The 19,714-nt window shown below is 45.4% G+C and overlaps 1 protein-coding gene across 2 annotated transcripts in view; it reads right to left on the reverse strand.

The window, feature by feature from the left end:
- Nucleotides 1–3,543: 3,543 nt before the first annotated feature.
- Nucleotides 3,544–19,714, reverse strand: part of LOC138528763 (sarcolipin-like) — a 52,291-nt gene continuing 36,120 nt past the window's right edge. The window contains exons 2-3 of one of the 2 annotated variants that reach the window (XM_069640634.1): nucleotides 14,183–14,266; nucleotides 3,544–4,213 (exon numbers count right to left, since the gene is read on the reverse strand). In XM_069640634.1, coding sequence (XP_069496735.1) covers nucleotides 4,039–4,134 — 96 coding nt within the window. In that variant the 5' untranslated portion in view covers nucleotides 4,135–4,213; nucleotides 14,183–14,266 and the 3' untranslated portion in view covers nucleotides 3,544–4,038. The remainder of the gene's footprint in view (nucleotides 4,214–14,182; nucleotides 14,267–19,714) is intronic. The other variant, XM_069640635.1, reaches the window with a different exon arrangement.

Below are 19,714 nucleotides of genomic sequence, written 5' to 3' on the forward strand. Positions count from 1 at the left end.
AGACATCAGCAGTGGCAAGACTCTTTCAGGAGAACGGACACACAGTTGTACAGTTGAAATTTGTAGTACTGGAAGTTATATCAACAAGAAGACACAACACTGACATAAAAAGACAGAGAGCACAACAAGAGGCGTATTGGATAGAGAGACTGGATGCTCTAGCACCTGAAGAAATAAATTAAGAATTCGAGTTGAGTTGTTTTTTATGAATTTTTTTATGATCACATTCACCATTGTTTCTATCCCCATATTGCCAGTTTTATTTTAGCACTCTTGGTGCCATTTACTCTCTAAGTTTAAGTAACTCCTTTTTTCTTCCCTCACTTCTGGGATTACAATCCTTGTTGTTGATCCTTATTTTTATTTTTATTCTTGTTCTTACTTGATTTTATTTCATTTCATAATTTCATTCTTATTTCTATTCTTATTCTTATTTGATTTGATTTCATTTGAATGTATTTTATTTCTAACTAAGTTTTGGTGGTTTACCTACTCATCATGACATACAAGTATATTCAGAATCGTTAATACACTAATCTAAACACCTCGATGGAAGTACAATATGAAGTACTCCCTCTAGAGGCAGTAATCCCAATGTTAACTGATTAACATCAGATTTGCTAGCATTGATATGCGTAATTTGGCGAGCGATATTGGATTTCGGGTTAGATCTCATACGTAAATATAAGTTGATCTGATTTTGGAGGGGCGCACTGACATGAGCAAATCATTCTTGTTTTGACGTACTAACACTAGGTTTGCCGACAATGACTGGCACTTGTTACATATTTTTGTAGAATATTTGTAGAAATCTGAATATTCCCTATTAGTTAGAGACTTTCTCCTTTGTATAATACATAATTGTTATGTAACGAAAGATCAAGATAATCGTAAATGACAGTTCGTTGGGCAGCACTGCAATAGAAACTTTAGACCAATCTAAAATGTCCGAAGTCCGATGCAACCAGGTAGCCTAGGCAACGGAAATACAAAAGTGGAGAATGGCCGTGCACGCGCTCTATGGCGTTCCGACTGCTCCAGCCTGACGATCACAATCAGGTAAGATTATGCACGATTAGCGCTGACACGACATATTACAACACAAGCACATTGCATACTAATGCAGGGTTTGCCTTCACAGACGGCCGCACTCGTTAACGCCATAATCAACACACGGAAGCTCAATCCTCGATTCCTTTAGGTAAGAATCCTGTGACGGTATTATCTTTTGTAGTTACGCATGAAACAACTGAAATCTTTCACACACACTCACATTACCCTTCTTTCAGATCAAATTACGCGGATTCCTTATGCAGGTTAGTCTTTTACACAAGGTCTTTGGGAATAGTACAGTATTTAGTTTGTATCACATTCACAATGATGTTCTTTCCTTATTTTACTTTGTTTATATTTCCCAATTGGGGAATCACATCTACAATGGTAATGTACAACTATCTTAATACATGCATCCCATTTGGGACTTGTATTTGTTCATGTGCATTAATGTGTTATTTGCTGACCCGATGGCGGGTTACCACGCTTTCTAACTTCTCGTGACTGTTGACATGTTTTATGAATTTACATTCACGGCATACTATTTCTTGATTTACCATTGTTGAACTATTACTGTTGTGTCTGCGATATACATGATGGTTCATGTTTCTCTATATGTCATATGGTCGGATTATATACATGGTGCTTAACTGCATTATCTTAACTGCAAATTGCGACATTGATAACATTTTTTGTTTACATATACATATATACATAATTTTTGGAGACCAGATTTTGGCATAGACATATACTATCACTGTCCCTGTGGAAGGTCGATATAGTGGGAAATGCATAGGCCCATGATGTGATACGTCTGCACACATTAATCAATCAGCGAATAGTTTCTTTTGAGAAAATAAAAATTTACTTTTGATTTAACAATTTTCTACGGAAGCAAGATATGATTATTTAAAAGTCGAAGTGAAAAAGAAAAAAACACTTCATAGTGGAATTCGGTGTTCAGTCCCCACCGCATGCGTCACGACCAAGGTCTCTTTTCTCAGTCAATTATTGTGCTATTTCACTGAGGCATATAAATAGTGGGTTTGCACCCCAAGTGAAACTACCATTGATATACAAAATTAACAGAATCTAATTGAAACACTAAGGTTTTGCAAGCTCACCTCTTTTCAAATATCCAAAACATATCAGTCTTTGTCCTGCCAAAGAGTACCAACAGTAAACACAGACACGTGTTTCAGTCTGGTTGGACCTCATCAGTAGGGTGGAGCTGTGCCTCTCTAAGAATATTCAGCAAGGGGTCCACGTCTGGATTCCCCAAGTAACTTAGGGTGAGACCCAAAGTTACTTAAATTATGCAAATTACAAGGGGGGTCCTGGGAGTCCCTCTGCCAGACATTAGTCCTGGTTACGAGAGCCTTACCCAGAGTCTTTAGCTCACTATCTTTCACAGAGGAGAAATATCCAAAACATATCAGTCTTTGTCCTGTCATAGGCAGTTCAGCACTGAAATGCTAGGCAATTCTCCTCTGTACAAGAGTACCAACAGCAACCCCAGTCACAGGGCTCGACTTTCTTAACAACTTGGATGTAACCTACTAAATGCTACCCCGAGGAACCTCAGTATATCGACCTATTGAGTATAGCCACTGTATTGAAGTCAGATGAATTTTGATGCAACTGTCTACTAACCATACTAAAAACTCTCCAATATCCTGCATACTCACCCTCAAACACATAACAAAACACTCATACCTCTACTGCAGCAAAACCTAAAATCACCACAAACTGGACACACTACGCAACATACAACAAAAAACTAAACCAATTACACACAAATCACCCATACACATTAACACACCAAACACCACATAACATATTTCAACTAAAAACAAACCAGGACACAGTGACCGTTTATTACGAACTGAAGCTACCAACAGCACATCAAAGCTCTCTTGCGCTTTTCCCTCTCAATCCCACTAACGAAGCCCTCACAACCCTATTTCCTTTTCAGATCCGCCAGAGCGCCTGGAGGCCATGAAAATGGTAGCGGTGTGCTGTATAAATCCAAATAACATATTGTTCAACATCTCTGATAGAGCAAATTTTGCTGGCCACCACAGAGGTGATGTCTACTTTGTGGTAGAGCCCCTTTAACACTGCTTGGCATGAAAAGATATGGGAAACTATAGCAATGGCGAGCATTATTAGCACACGTCTCTGTAAACCACAAATATTCACTCGCATGTACCTCCTGTACCTTGACTGTATCTCATTCCAAAATAAAGATCTTACCTGCTTGTGGAGGCTGCAAGCTCCCCATCTCTTTGGACATGTATCTTTGAACACCTGCTATGAGAACTATATATCTGTACATAACTCATTACTGGGTTTTTTGAGAATGTGTGAGGGAGGCAGAGTGTAACAAAGAGGGCTTGGTAGGTCTTAAACAAGCAACTGAGTCAATGTGAGAAGAGTTTTAAGAGGCTAAATGCATTTACAGTCAAAAAAAGAAGAACAGTCTGAACATAAATCAAACTTTGGTTTTATTTAGGTGGCAAAAGTAACGGGCAAGAACATTTTCTTTCAGCAGTAAAAATGTGCAGGATTTCTGCATACAGCGAGGATATGCATGGCCACATCTTATTGCAGATGAAAATATTGTTTCATGAAGGCAGTGCTCTCAATTTTGCCCTATTGTGGATCGATGGATTGCATCAGTTAAGCTTGCGGTGCAAAAAAGTCCCATCCTCATACAAAGAAACTTTGCGCTGACCGTGCTGCTACTCGTTTATATTGCATGTGCGTGAAAATAGATGGAAATCTTTCTAATTTGGGCGCAGATGAGAGTGGCAAATGGCTTCTACTTTGCATCTTAAAAATGGTCACCCATGTAGAACGCTACCAAGAAGCTGTAGAAATGTTGTACACATACTGGAGAGGTGAACTAAGGTAGGGTTGACAGACCGCACGCCATCATGAACACACACATGGTGGTAACTCCCAAGAGGACTGTCCAATATTTTACTGTTGATATGATTTCACAAGAATCCACATGAGCAGCACCGTGATCAGCACAACGAAGAAATTGAGGAAGAGCTCTCGAGTGGACCTCTCCATTTTTCACAGGTGCTGGTAAGATAAGAGGACCTTACGGAACCTACTCGAAAGGGCCGAGTTTAATCTTCAGGAGATTTTCCTAAGAAACACAAAGATACAATATTTGAGTTCTTATCCATTCTTTTGGCAAGTGTTATTTCCTATTGTTACGTTTGTGATGCAAATAATAAAATGAAAGCCTCTGCATTACATCCCTAAACATCACAATATACATAAATGTCATTGTCATTGTATGTTTAACTGCTGTTATAATATTAAGTACCTTACCCATATCTGGTCCAAAGTACAAAAGCAAAATAATTTAAAAAAAATGATAATAAAAGTTTGAAAAATTAATGCTCGAACCGTTTCAGTAGACATAAACAATCACAATAACGTATGTACGTTCTAATATTAAAATAAAGGGTTTATGGTGATCAGTGAGACAATCTAGTTTCATGGTCTTTGTCACATGGTCCCGGAGATGCCATCCCTAGGTCCTCAAGACGGGAGGCATGCCCAGGCCAAATCATCCCACCCCATTAAGAAACCCACCATCTGGAAACAAAGACTTCCAGAATCCACCACTTGGGCAGGAAATCCTGGGCTGCATCTGGAAGAGGCATCTATGGGTCTAGAGGTAGAGACCTGTAGAAAGTTCCCCACACAGTACCAGCTTGCTGATTTGGACCAGGAAAACTGCAGGCAAAACCAGAGTACCCCACATGAACACTTTCCAACCCCAACAGAAGGCATCGACTTAAACCAGGCACCTCTCTTTAGTGGGGCGAAGGAAGTGTAGCCCCTTACTGCAGGGTAACCAATGGGAGAAGCATCCCTGCCAAATTCATAGACAGGTAAAGTGTTTGTTGAAACTACCCACCCTTTAAAGGAAATGCTCAGCACCACCCACTCACCATTGGTGAGCAGAACCTAGCCAAAACATACTCTGGGATGGGGCAGACATACAGAGAGAGCAGCAGCTGCCAACCAGCCATCATACTGAACCTTCTGGATTGTGAGACAAGATGGCGGAAGCACCTTGTGAAGATTTCCTCCCATGACTCCAAACCAATAAAGACTGAGCATGCTCAAACAGGTCAGGAAAGCCCTTCAGCAAATTAGCCTATTAAATCCAAGCCATATGTAACAGCCAGTCCCCAGCACAGGATTGTACGATTTTGGAGGCAGAGTAGGAGCTCTTAAGCGTGCTGGAGTAGAGCGCAGAAGGGGGCAGAGCAGGAAAAAGAAACCCTGGGCGCAAGGTGGCCAGAGAGCAGGAGGAATGAGGCTGAGAGGGGTGGTCAAATAGGAGAGGAGGTTGTTGGTGTTTAATTGTGACGAGCGGGTGGACAGTATGGAGGAACAACTGGAGAGAGGTTTTTGGAGGGAGAGCTAAAAGAAAGGAGGAAGGAATCCAGAGGAGTATATTAAGAAGGAGGCTGAAGGTTACATAACAGAAGGAGGAGGTTGGTGGCAAAACAGAGAATAAGAGTCAGGTGCTAGAGGAGTGTATAATGTGGGAGGTTGGAAGAGGGGGTTGAGGAGGAATGTATTCAGGAGGTGGTTGGAATAGACTTTAGAGGAGTGAAAGAGGAATCTATTGAGGGGGAGCTTAATTAAGAGGGAAAAGGTCTGAGGGAAGTGAGAGGAGCAGGCACACCCTAGCTATGGAGGGAGTGAGTGGAGTTAGATTGGCGGAAACAGCAGGTAGAAGAGAGGGGAGTCGAGGGGTTGTAGAAGAGGGCCCCTCATTGTGGTGGTTGACTAGAATGGGGTGTTGTGGACTAGCTATCAACAATGGATGTGCAACATGACACTTTCCAAAGGTGCTCTTTTTCAACAAATCAGTTTGTATTTCTTTTGGGAATTCATTTTATTTATGAAGCTTGCTTCTAATTATGATTCACATTTGAATGTTGATATTTATTATGTTAAATTATCCCTTATTCAAGTGCACATGCTTCAAAGTTGCAACAGTGGATACATTATAAAGCCATCATGAAAATTCAAAGAAAAAGACCCTATATGGAACAATCAAGTTTGGCACTAGAGCCAGGATCCTAATGTGTCAAGGAAGCGTACCCAGCCTGTAGAGAATTTCAGGTGACCAGCCTCCTGGTGGAAGACTATGTTCCTCTATCTATTCCTGCCTTTGCCAAAGCCTAGTATGCAAGCACATATAGGGCCCAAGACACACGCATGGTGTCTCTCGATGGGCGAGGATGAGAAGCTGAGGGGCTGAATCTACTAACCAGGGATCAAGAAGAAAGAGCGATGGATTAGGGCAAATTTATCCTGGTAAAAATTCCCTAGATTGAGGCAACCCCAGAGATTTTTGTTTGCACCCAGAGGCTTTTGTTTGTTGTACAGAGCTAAGGACTCTGTTGTGAAAAACGAACAAAAGCCTCCTGACCAGTGTTTGTGAGGATTCTCAACAATCCTCCCACCACCCTTGCAGGGAAAATAAACAACTTAAACTAGTTTTAGGGTGGCATGTGATATCTAGTGTTCATTTCAAAGGGGCACATTGTGGGATTGCAGAGATCCATGTAGCATTCAGCACATGACTACCAATTGCAATGAGGTAATTGATGGAAAGCTAAATAGTCCATGGAGCCAACTGGAGAACTAACTCGATGGATCACAGGTCTACAATTCACCTGACCGCCAAAGCACAGATGCCCTTCCATCTCTCCCTTAGGAGTGAAACCTGGTCATTTTTAGTGTAAGGTTAGTGTGAATACCAATCACACTGCGCCGAGCCCATAGTTTTTTTTTAGAATTTAATATTCAAGTGTCATTACAGTTTTCCAGTGCTCCCAAAATCATGGAGTATCATGACTAAACCAACACGTGTTTTGATCATGAGGTCTTTTTCAATATAGTAACCAGTCAATAAATACCAGAATGCCAGGTCCTTAATCACGCCGTTACAACAAAACAAAAATCCCCAGGAAACATGGCTGCATTTATGCTTTGAGGCAGGCCAACTAGTTCCTCGTTATAGTTTGGTTAAACAGAGAGCTCAGGACGGTTAACCCAATGCTTGTGGACCTTGTCCTTTGGCAATATTACCCTAAGAGGATACCTTTTTAGTTCCTGCAGAGGATGGGGAATTAGCCGTGCCAGTCAATTTAGAGGTCTGATTGCTATATTTCTTAATTCTTTAATTTAACCCTTCAGTTCCCTTAGGGAGTATATATACATGCTTAAATGTAATCACATTTGTCCCGCTAGGACTTCATTATATACATGCCCTAATTTGATTGATTGATTGATTTATTTATTTATAGAGCGCTTTACACCAAGGCGCTGTACAATGGAACAACAAAATACAGAGTAACAACAACAAATAACAATGGGAGCAACAAATTACATCTTGAATCATTCAGCAAAAACAGTGCAAAGAGCAATTAACTGATGGAAGGGAGTGGAGTGGGAATGGGAGTGGTGATGGGGGCAGGAGAAGGATTGGACGAGTGTAAATGGAAGGAAGATAGAGTGTAATAGGAGAGGGGAGAGAGGAATTAGATTAGAGGAAGGGGGGAGTAGAGAGGGCAGAGGGGGAGTTTTCAAGGTGGAGAATGGAGGAGGAGGGATTTAAGGGAAGTGCGAAATGAGGTGAGGGTCGTGGAAGAGCGGATTGAGAGAGGGAGTGAGTTCCAGGCAGAGGAGTAAGGAGTTGGAAGGAGCGGAACCGAGAGGAAGCGCAGGGGGAAGGAGGAACAGTGGGAAGGAAATGGTCAGCGGAACGAAGGGAACGAGAGGGGGAGTAAAAGGCGAGAAGGGAGGAGAGATAAGGAGGAGCAAGACCATGGAGGGACTTGAAAACAAGGCAGAGAAAGTAGAATTTTAGCTGTAAGTGGAAAGGTAGCCAGCGAACGTGAGAGAGCGAGGAGGAGATGGAGTCAGGGGAGGTAAGGAGACAAAGGGTACGAACAGCAGAGTGGTATATGGATTTAAGAGGGGCAAGCTGAGATGCGAGAAGTCCGAAGATTAGAGAGGAGCAGTAGAAGAGGCGGGAAAAGATGGAATTAGGAGTTTGGTAGCGTGGAATGTGAGGGAGGGACGGATTTTGCTAATATTGTAGAGGTGGTATCGGCAGGTGTGGGAGGTGAGTGAAATGTGTTGCGAGAAGGTGAGAGAGGAGTCAAAGAGAATGCCTAGATTGCGAGCATGGGTGGAGATAGGGAGATTGGAGGGAGGAAAGTGGATGAAAGGGGGAGGAGAGGGAGGGGAAAGAGTATCAGAAGAGAAGAAAAGGACTTCAGTTTTATCGGTGTTAAGAGAGAGAAAGCGGGAGGACATCCAGTTCTTGATAGCTGTGAGACAAGAGGAGAGTTTAAGGTGGAGGTCAGGTGTGAAGGAGGAGAAAGAGAGAAAGAGTTGAGTATCGTCCGCATAGAAATGATGGGAGATGCCAAAGGAGGAGATAACAGGGGCAATGAGAAAGGTGTAAAGAGAGAAGAGGAAAGGACCAAGTACAGAGCCTTGAGCCTTGAGGAACACCATAAATAAGCGGGAAGGAAGGAGAGGTCTGGCCTCCCCATAAAACAGCAAAGGAACGGGAGGAAAGGCAAGAAGATAGCCATTTTATAACAGGGCCTTTGAACCCGAAGGAGGAGAGAGTGTGGAGCAGGAGTGGATGATCGACATCTGCTTTGCATGTCGAGCAGAGAGGAGCGAGTTGAGAATAGAGGTGAGAGCAGTTTCAGTGGAATGTTTGGGATGGAAGCCAGATTGGAAGGGAGGAAGGAGAGAGGAAGTAGAGACAAAGGAAGAGAGTTGAGAGTAGGCGAGGCGCTCAAGGAGTTTAGAAAGGAAAGGCAGAAGAGAGATAGGTCTGTAGTTAGCAGTGAGAAGTGGATCAGCAGAGGGTTTCTTTACAATAGGAATAATCGTTGCATGTTTGAAAGCAGAGGGAAAGGTAGATGAGGAGAGGCAGGAGTTGAAGAAAGTGGTAAGGTAAGGGATAAGAAAAGGGTAGATCTTGGGGATGAGAACAGAGGGGAGAGGGTCAGAGGGGGCGGACGTGGGGTGGGCTTTGGATAGAAGGGAGGAGACATCAGAAGGGGAAACAGATGAGAAGACAGACATAATGGAAGAGGGATGAGAGGGGGGAGGAGGAGAGAGGGAGTCAGAAAGGCTGTTAATTTTCTGCCGGAGTGTGATGATTTTGGAGGAAAAGAAGTTGGCAAAATCCGACGGAGAAAGTGTGGAATTGGATGATGGATCAGGAGTAGGAGGAGAGAGAAGGTGGGAAAGAGTTTGAAAAATCCAACGAGGATGGGAGGCTTGAGACTGGAGAAGGTTAGAGTAGTAGGAGGACTTGGCCGCTGCAAGACAAGAGTTCTAAAGTGCGTGGAAAGAGAAGTAAGAGGTTTGATTAGAAAGCGAGGGAGTTTTGAGCCAGAGTCTCTCTAACCGCCTGAGAAGGCGCTGCATAGAGCAGAGATGGGAAGTAAGCCAGGGTTGAGAAGGTTTCCGAGTAGGGCGGAAGAGAGAAATGGGGTAAAGTTGATCTAGGGCAGTGGAGATAGCAGATGAAAGGGAAAAGAGAGCATCGTCAGCAGAGAGTAAGGCAATGTCTTGGGGAGATGAAAGAGAAGATGAGCAAGTGTCAGAAAAGAGGGTAGCGTCAAAGTCACAGAGGTCACGACGCGAGTAGATTGGAGGAGAGGGATTAGTAGTAGTGGAGGGTGGGAGAGGAGAAAGTGAGAATGAGAGTAGGGCATGGTCTGAGAGATAAACAGGAAGAGAAGAGACAGGGGAGGAGGGATAGGAGGAGTTGAAGATGAGGTCAAGAGTGGAGCCAGAGGAGTGAGTGGGGGATGAAGGAAGGTGGGAGAGGAAGTAGGAGTCAAGGATGGAGAGGTGGGGAGAAGATTGGGGGGGAGAAGGAAGATGGATATTAAAGTCGCTAAGTACAGTTAGAAGAGAGGGGGGGAGAACTAAGTGAAAGGAGGAGATCCGGGTCTTCAAAGAAGGAAGAGAGAGGGCCAGGGGGTCGATAGATGACCAGGAAGGTAATAGGGTGGGGAGAGGAGAAAGACTTGTAGAGAAATTCAAAGGTAGGGAAAGAGGGGAGAGATGGAGATGAAGAGGAGGAGACGTATTTGGGGTGGTACAAGAGACCGACGCCTCCACCACGGCCAGAGGGGTGGGGGGTGTGGATGAAAGAGGAAGAAGAGGTTGTTAAGAAAGCGGGGACAGACGTGTTGTGAGGGGGAATCCAGGTTTCAGTTAGGCAGAGGAAATGAAGGTTAAGGCGAAAGAATAGATCAAGGGTAGCAGCGGTTTTGTTACAGATGGATCTGGCGTTCCAGAGAGCAGTGTTCATGATGGCAGAGTGGCTGGCAGTGGGGGGGGGGTAAAGAAGGTTAGGGCGGTGAGAGAAGGAAGGAGGGTGGTTAGGGGAGTGGGGGAGAGGATGTTGAAGAGCACTAGGCATAAGGAGGAAAGAGGAGAGTAGAAGGGAGAGGAGGAGGTGGAAGGGTGGGGAGAGGGGGGAGAGTGAGGTGGAAGGGAGATATGGAGGATCGCATACCAAGAACTTAGAGAAGGACAGGTAGAGAGCAGCCGTAATTGTAGGAATTGGGAATGTAGGGGTAGAGACCAGTGTGATGGATACAGAATGGGGGAGGCAGTGGGCAATGTGGAGCCAAGTGTGGGGAGAGATGGCAGGAAGAAACAATAGGGTCAAAGGGAGCAGGCACTCTGAATTCAAGTTGGAGGAGTCCAGGTAAAGGATGGCGTCGAAGGTGGACTCAGGTGAGTGATGAGAGATAGCTGGAAGGAACCAAAAGAGTCAAATGGTGTAGGTTCTCCAGACTGCGGATGGAGGAGTCCAGGTGCTTGAGGCAGGAAAATGAGGTGGCAATTCTGGACTGTTGCAAGGCAGGAACCAATAGAGTCAGAGGGAGTAGGCACTAGAGGTTGTGGTTGGAGGAGATCAGGTGTCTGAGGCAAGAAAGTGAGTAGCAGTTTTGGGCTGTTGCACCTTGGTGTGAGCAAACAGGCTCAGGTTGGCCGGACCGCTGTGGGTGGTACGAATTTTGGACTGTTACAAGGTGGCCACGGGTCCAGTGCAGAGAAATGACCGGCCGGAGCCAATAAAGTCAGAGGGAGTAGGTACTCAAAGTGGTGGCTGGAGGAGACCAGGCACCTGAGACAAGAAAGTGAGTAGCAGTTTTGGGCTGCTGCACCTGGGGGTGAGCAAACGGGCACATGTTGGCCGGACCGCTGTAGGTGGTACCAGGGTAGAATGGAGAAAGCTACCACAACGCAGGGGCTGTAAGTTCACTAGATGACAAGGTGGCCTGAGGAGGATGGAAAAGCAATGGAGGAGCAGCGTTTGGACCACAGCCAGTGTCGGGTGAACCGAGGACTGTGGGAGCAGAGTTGGAGCTGGAGAATGGGGCAGGCTGGATCCAATCTTGCGTAAGGAGGAGTGGAGGAGGCGGGGAAAATGAAGATGGTGTGACTCAGGGCGCTGTGATCCCTCCAGGACTGGGAGAGCCAGTGGAGCAGTGGAATGATCAGGTGAAAGTTTTAGGGGAACATGGAGCCAACTCGTCCCTGTCTGGACACAGGATGTGGAACCCAAGTGGAGGCTTTAAAGGCTGGAGTAGTGGAGTAAAGATGTTGATACTTAAGACTGCGGCAGACACAACAAGAAACCAAAAGCCCCAGTCTGGGGGGGAGCACAAAGGGAACAGAGCCCACAATGGAGAAGGAGGAAAGTCAGACTCGCTCTCGGATGGAGGGGGGGACAGGGCAACGTCAAGATAGCGGCACCTCAGACCGCAACTAGCCCGCTGGAGCTCAGGGAGCCAAAGGAGGAGCGGAGCACCGTGGAGCTGCTGAGGGGACGCACCGAGCCGCCCCGATTTCGCCCGCGTATAGGAAGGGCAAGAGGCAAGTAGAGGACTCAAGAGGAGCTGAAGCTGGTTCCAGGTTTGGCTGCAGGTTCACCAGGACTCTGTGTAGTGGGGAAGGGGGCCGTTGAGGAGGCGAGGCATTTCAGAGCTGTTGAGGGGACTCCCAGTGCCGCCCTGTCTCGGCCCGGACACGGGAAGTGGAGGTCCCAGGGGGTCTTGATGATGGTTCCAGGTACGGCAGCAGGCTCGCCAGGACTGTGCGTGGTGAAGAAGGGAGCCGACAAGGAAGCAGAGCGCTTCGGAGCTGCAGAGGGGACACACAAGGCCGCCCCGTCTCTGCCCGGACACAGGAAGGGCGAGAGATAAATGGAGGTTCCGGGGGGGGCCCGGTGCTGGCTCCATGAGCGGCCGTAAGCTCATCAGGACCCCGTGGAGTGAAGAAGGTGGCCGATGGGTGAGGGGAGTGCGCCTGAGCTGGTGAGGGGACACACAGAGCTGTCCAGATACTGTCCGGACACAGGAAGGGCAGGAGCCAGATGGAGGTCTTGAGAGGTCCCGAAGCTGGCACAATGGACGGTTGCAGGCCCACCCGGACCCTGCGTAGTGAAGAAGGGGCTCCGGGGGCTGTGTGGAGTGCAGAGGTCTCAAGAGGTAGTGATGCTGGCTTACCCAAACCCTGTGTGAGGCAGAGGAGGCTCCAGAACCCGTGTGATGAAGAGGGGGCTCCGAGGGCCGTGTGGAGCTTGGCGGTCTAGAGAGTTTCCGATGCAGGCCCGATACTGGCTCCGTGGATGGCTGCAGACACACCGGACCCCGAATTATGGAGAAGGGGCTCAGGGGGCTGTATGGGGTGTGAGGAGTCCAGTAGAGAGATCCCGGTGTGGAGGTTCCAGGAGTTGAAGCTGGCGCTGGGTGTGTGAAGGCAGGAGGGGATGACCGCCGCTTTGGATGTATGTGAGGCGGGAAGGATCCCATAGGGCCGGCCTGATGATAGAGCGGGAGGAGGGCGTCCCGAGGCTCGAGCCAAAGTCACTCAAGGCGGATCCGATTTTCGCTGGAAATGCCGTCGGAGGAGCCCAGTTGGCGCCGGGTGTGTAAAGGCAGGAGGGGATGACCGCCGCTTTGGATGTCTGCAAGGCGGGAAGGATCCTGTAGGGCCGGCCTGAAGACAGAGCGGGAGGAGACCGTCCCGAGGCTCGAGCCGAAGTCACTCAAGGCGGATCCGATTTTCGCTGGGAATGCAGTCGGAGGAGCCCCAGTAGGTAAGTAACAGGAACGGAGGAAGGTAAGGGGCAGAATTGCAGTTTATACTGTTTTAATATTAGAATTATTCAGCCTGATTGAGGAGAGGCAGACTCAGGCAGTCATGCTCATGCGCCCCCAATTTGAATTAAGAAACACTGATGTTCCATTGTCCCGACTTTTGAGGCCCTCAGGTGGTCAAGAAGGGTTAAATCATTTAAAATGCTATTATACCACAAGGTTTAAAGAGGAAGATTGTTGTGCAGGGCACTTAAAGTACTTCAGCACATGCATATTTCCTGTCATTAGTGTTCAGTCTGTTTGATTTGGTACTCATCAAAACATATTTGGTCTCCATTATCTATTTCCTATATTCTTTATTGTTGGCATGAAGTCTAGCGTGCAGCTTAGTGTCATTAAACCCAAGTGACTGCCCCTGAAAGAAAGTTTTTATTAATTCAGGGATGAACCAATTCTTACACTGTTTTTTTGACCTTTGGTATTTGCCACATTACAGGGATCAAGTGATCATTGCCATTTGGCAGCACTGCATGAAAAAGTCTGCTGGTATAAACTCTTGCAGGAATGGGGTGCAGGGGAGAATGGTATGGGACTGTTAGCAATAATCCCTCATCATACCCTGTAAGCTTTTTAAGGGACACCTCATTTTTCCCTGATCAGCATTTTATGTAAGCTAATAGTTTCAAATGGACCAGCCCACCAAGGGAAGAGAAAATCGAATACAATTATGACCCAACCAATCAATTTCGAGCCAATCAAGAGTTTGCCCCCAAAGGATTTGCATAGAATTCACACTAATGGAATAAGTAAAAATCACCCACTAGTATGATTCAATTCATTTTTCTGAGATTACCACATGAGCACAATAACATTAAAATGAAGTACATAGTGACTATTGCAAAATAGGATACATGATGTCTTACCAATAACATACACAATCAGATTGATTAGTTGCTGGGTTCTTTTGCTTGTGGATGATGCTGCCTCTTTTCCTCCTCCTTCATTACCTGCATGATGACAATCAGAAATGATGGAATACATGCAGAAATGCCCAGATAGATATCAAGGTCAGACACAACATCTAGCCAAGTCTTGGTTAGCGCAATAATATCAATATGATATGAGAACATGAGGTCAAAGTGATCAGTTGCATGGGCCGGTCCAGGCTTAGGATTCAGATATTGAAATAGAAGTCTCCATCCTGAGCCCTCAAGTGTGTGGACCTTATCAAGAGTTTTTAGTGAGTCATTAGAAACTGATTCCGTATCCTTTTCTTCATTTACTATTGATCGGAGTGCAATGATTACACAGGTCGTCTTATAGGTAAGTTAAAGGCTTTATTATCGCTAGTCCATTAATCCCCCTTCCAACCTTCAAAATCTCTCTCTCAAATCCCTATGGGTTCCACACTCCTGTAAACATGTAGCGCTCCCACAATGCCATTCTACCATCCAACATACCACACATTCCCCTCCCTTCCAGCCTCAAAATATTTACACTTTGCTGTTACTTATATCTCAAATCACAGATGGGTTTAGTCACTGATACATTTCAAAGTCTTGAGCTCTCCTTAGAAGGAAACGATCTCTCGCACTCATTCTTACATGGATCTCCTCTTGTTGATTCCACTCTTCTCTTGTGATACTTCAGCCCCATCTGCCAGCTCAGCTCTCTATCGATCTATAATAATTTATTCTAAACCCTCGGCTATCACACCCTTGCTATAATTAATGTTTCTGTTCCTTTAATACTCTTCTCTCTCGGATAACCTCTTGTCACATTGCACCAACCTGTTCAAATTTCACACGCTACGTTCTGCACTCTCATTGTGTTTTTTAAATACTTTAATCACTCTCCTCTGGGTATCACTGATCAGGCTCTGACCTGACTGACCTCTGTCCTCTCTAATCGACCCTCCCAGGTCCAACTTGGATCCTTCCTATCATCTATCTTCCTCTCTACCTGTGGTGTTCCCCAGGGGTCTAACCCTGGCTTTTCAACCAATATCTGGCAACTCTCGCCCACTGCATTGCCATTTTCGGCTCAAATTTCCAGTGCTACGCTGACGACACTCAACTCATTTTCAGGCTGCCCTCAGCCACCTCCTCTCCCTCTCTCATCTCTGATTGCCTAACTGCCATTCAAGATTGGTGTGCCGCCAATGATCTTTGTCTGAATGCCAGCAAGGAATATAGAATTGGGTACTCCCTTATTTTTGTTAACGGGGGGTCAAATCTGCGTAAAAGGGAGAGTATACAATATAATAAAGAAACAAACAGATTGACTACCCCTCTCTAACTAGTGCCTTTGGTACAGCAAGGTGGGATGAAGTGGATCTACCTTATTAGTTGGTAGAAGGACAGCTTTCATTGCAAAATATAGTTCTCTTTATTCATTTTTCATAAAAACATGTTAAAAACATTTAAACATTTGATCCTTTGATCATCATTCACCACTTTCATCCGACATACACTTTAACAATAATGGGGAAAATTACATTTGTTTTTCTTCGAGCATAACAATCAGTAGATTATGCCTTTAGGACATGGGAAAAACACATTAGATTCCCTTTATGGTCGACATATGTTTCGGCCCTTAGATGTGTACCAGACCCTGTCTTGCGTTGTCACTAGTTTGAGTGTTGGGCCATCTTCAGGACATAGGTTGTTTTTTCTGGAAGTTCAATTTCGTTCCCCAGTGGTAGGTTTAATAATCTGTTGTACCCGTGGTACTACTTGGGACTTCTGAGTTTGGAAACTGGTGAATTTGCATTAAACATCCAGCACGTATTGGCCAGTGAGTAGACACAACTTCTACAACTATCACAAATATCACTATAACAACCCACTTTGAAGTGCCGCTCCAACTCAGTTGATTTCGACATTGGGTCTCCAAATTAATTATTTGCCAACAACAGAAGGCACGGCCCAGCACATGAATCTAAGGAACACGATACTGGATGTTTAATGCAAATTCACCAGTTCGCAAGCTCAGAAGTCCCAAGTAGTAGCACGGGTACAACAGATTATTAAACCTACCACTACATCTAAGGGCTGAAACATATGTCGACCATAAAGGGAATCTAATGTGTTTTTCCCATGTCTCATAGGCATAATCTGCTGATTGTTATGCTCGAAGAAAAACAAATGTAATTGTCCCCATTATTGTTAAAGCGTATGTCTGATGAAAGTGGTGAATGATGATCAAAGGATCAAATGTTTAAAAGTTTTTTAACATGTTTTTATGAAAAATAAAGAAAGAGAACTATATTTTGAAATGAAAGCTGTCTATTAAAATATGAATGCCAGCAAGACAGAGATTCTCCTCATCGGCACACCTTCACCATACTTCCCCTCACTCTCTGGCTGGCCTCCCTTGGCCCTCCTCCTACCCCCCACCTGCGAGGCTAAGAACCTCAAGGTCATCTTTGACTCCACACTTTCCTTCTCCGCCCACATTTCTGATGTCTCTAAAAAGTCAAACTTCCGACTGCACCTCCTCAGAGGTACTCTGCCTTTCCTCTCCTTCCCCCAGAAGCTCATGGTCTCCCAAGCTCTGGTTCTCTCTAGGTTGGACTATTGTAACAGCCTCTTTCTAAATATACCTGCCTCAACTCTCTGCCCTCTGCAACTAATCCAGAACAGGACTGCAAGACTTGTCCTTGGCCTCGAGCCCTGGGATCGTATCTCTCCAGCTCTGAAATCTCTCCATTGGCTCCCAGAGGATGCAAGAATTAAATTCAAAACCCTCTGCATTGTCCACAAGGCTTTCTGGGGCCTAGGTACAAAATACCTTCAGCTATCCCTCCGCAAATACCTCCCCTCTCGAGCTCTTCGCTCCTCTACCTCTAACTCCTTCAGGGCCAGTCGTTTTTCAAAGAAACGAGCTGGGGTTAGATCTCTGTCTGTGGCTGGGGCCTCCCTCTGGAACAGCCTCCCTGCCACTCTAAAACTTGAGGAGAACAATCTGAGGTTCTGGAAGCACCTCAAGACCTTCCTCTTTGCTTCTGTCTTCGCTCCCCTGCTGATCTGTTCTCTCTTTGCACCGTGCACCTGGCCACCCTCTGTCCTTTGGGCCCAGGTACCTGCTCACCCTGCCACCCTTCCTCACTGCCTCCGGGCCACCCCTTGCACTGGGGCCTGTATCTGTACCCATACAGTCCCCCCCTTTTTTCTTCCTGCACTTATCAGACGTACCCTGTCTGCTGCCTTAAACCCAGCACTTGCCAATTGCTGGCTACACTACCACTGTTTGCTGCCTTTATTATTATTTTTTTTTTATTTTTCTGTTTCTACTTTACGCCGCACTCTCCACTTCTCCCCCTTCCATGCACTTTTCCACTCCCCCTCTCCCATTCACTTGCGCATTCTCAATGTCACTGAGCCTAGTAAGATCGTTGTTTTGTTCCCTTCCCTTGCCGCACTCTGAAACACTTGTGTACGAGCGCAATAGAAATAAAATATCAATATCAATATTGGACAAGAGAACTTAGACAAACCCGACTTCTTCTGTCTTCCCAACTTAACCAGTAAGATCGCTTATTTTAACCAGGCCACACAAATTCTTGAATGTCCCACTAGCCCTGCAGGTTGAGTTCCTTAATTTACATACTCAACCTAAACGAAGTGCACTCACCTCATTGGACGTGTGACAGAAAATTTGAAAGTGCTTTCTGTTAAATGGTGCATGTCACCTTAAGCACCTTTCATATTTGGCACAATGCTTTCCCTCAGAGGCCAGTCATGCACAGTGAAACTTTTATTTACTATCTAATGCAATCAATGTTTGTTTGCAGTAAATGTCAAGTAAATGTTACAAGCATATCTGTACTCACCAGCAAGGTCTAGTGCCATCCAAATGGTACGCAACTTTCATAAAATCTCCTCGACTATGCAAATGGGCAAGGAGATTTTCATAGCCCTGTAAACTCCTCTCAATTTCTTGTCATCTTGTCATTGAAATGCACCGTACGTTTCTCATAAGCCAATTGAATATCTTTGGCCCCACAATCTTCACTGATAATCTGAAGCTTCCTCCTACTAGTTAACTATGATGTTGATAATTTAGAATTCAGTTCTATGCCCCTCATTAGCCTAAACAGGGAAACTCCCATTCTGGCATGTGGCGTTACCCTCATACTCCACACCATTTCATTCAAGGACTCCTTCTAATCTGATTCATTTGCCAGATGCATCCACTAATCACTCGGTACATCCTCTCCGCCATGCCCCTTAGCCTCTGGGTGATAAAAAGAAGTGAATTTCCACTGGAATCCCATGTCCTCACAAAATCTCCTCATATCCCGAGCTACAAACTGGAGTCCATTGTTACTTAGAATAGTTTCCAGGCACCCCTTTCTACTACATATCTTGTCTAGGAACCAACAAACGTTACTTAAGGTCACCCTATCCATTGCTGCTTCTTCCACCCACTTGATATATGGATCCACGAGACCCACCAGAAACCTTTGTTCCCATCCCAAGCAATGATACAGCCCTAGAAGATCAATACCTATATTCAGCCAACGTCCTGGGGGTACTGGAAGTGGGTATAATGTTAGTTTATTGATATTTAGATTCCTATCACAATTAGCACACAGCCAGCATTCTCTCACCATTCTTTCAATTGTGGATCCATACCGGGCCACCAAGATCTATTCCTCACCTTCCTCTTGATGATCATACTACCCGGATGCCCCTCATGAGCCAGATGTATATGTTATGTTATGTTTTTATACCGTGCACCGCTACCACCCAGGGGCAGTCTACACCTGCGGAGGAATAATCTTATAGCCTCTCAATATGCAATTCCGCTCTGTAGTCAATTCTCCTCTAACTTCATAAAGTCCCTTGTAACACTACCCCAGCATGTTCTTCCCCAGCCAGCCTGCGCAAATCCATCCAATTACTTTTCAATACTATATCTTTCCTTTGTCTTCCCACTCTGCCAGACTCAAAGCAAAAGGCAACACACATGTTCACCCAACAAAGGGCTTACCACACATTCATCTCTTCTTTCTTTTCTGGCCTCTTCTTCATCCGACACTGGCATCCTTGAGCGAAAACCAGCCGCACAATTTCTTTGTGTGGTAGCTACTCCACTTTGCAGTTAAATTACACAAATCTTAATCCCATCCTTGCTATTTACAGGGGGGGGTGGGCTTAGATGTGCCTTCGACAATAAGAACATCCACTAAAGGCTTATGTCCCAAATGAACTGAGGGAAGTGCTCCAGCAACATGCTAAGAGTTTTCTTACTATTACTGAAAAACGCGATTTTACTGTGAAGCAAAGGATACTACCCTTTCCCTTTTTACTTCCATCCGGGATAGCACTGCTCCCAACTCCTGGCAACTGACAGCCACCTCGATTATCGCATTCCCTGGCATAAAACCTTCTACGCATGGGGCATTACATATCCCTTTCTTCACTTCCTTAATTGCACGTTCACAAACT

This window comes from Ambystoma mexicanum, chromosome 7q, assembly GCF_040938575.1.
Source record: "Ambystoma mexicanum isolate Mex_15411 chromosome 7q, UKY_AmexF1_1, whole genome shotgun sequence".
NCBI classification, from domain to species: domain Eukaryota; kingdom Metazoa; phylum Chordata; class Amphibia; order Caudata; family Ambystomatidae; genus Ambystoma; species Ambystoma mexicanum.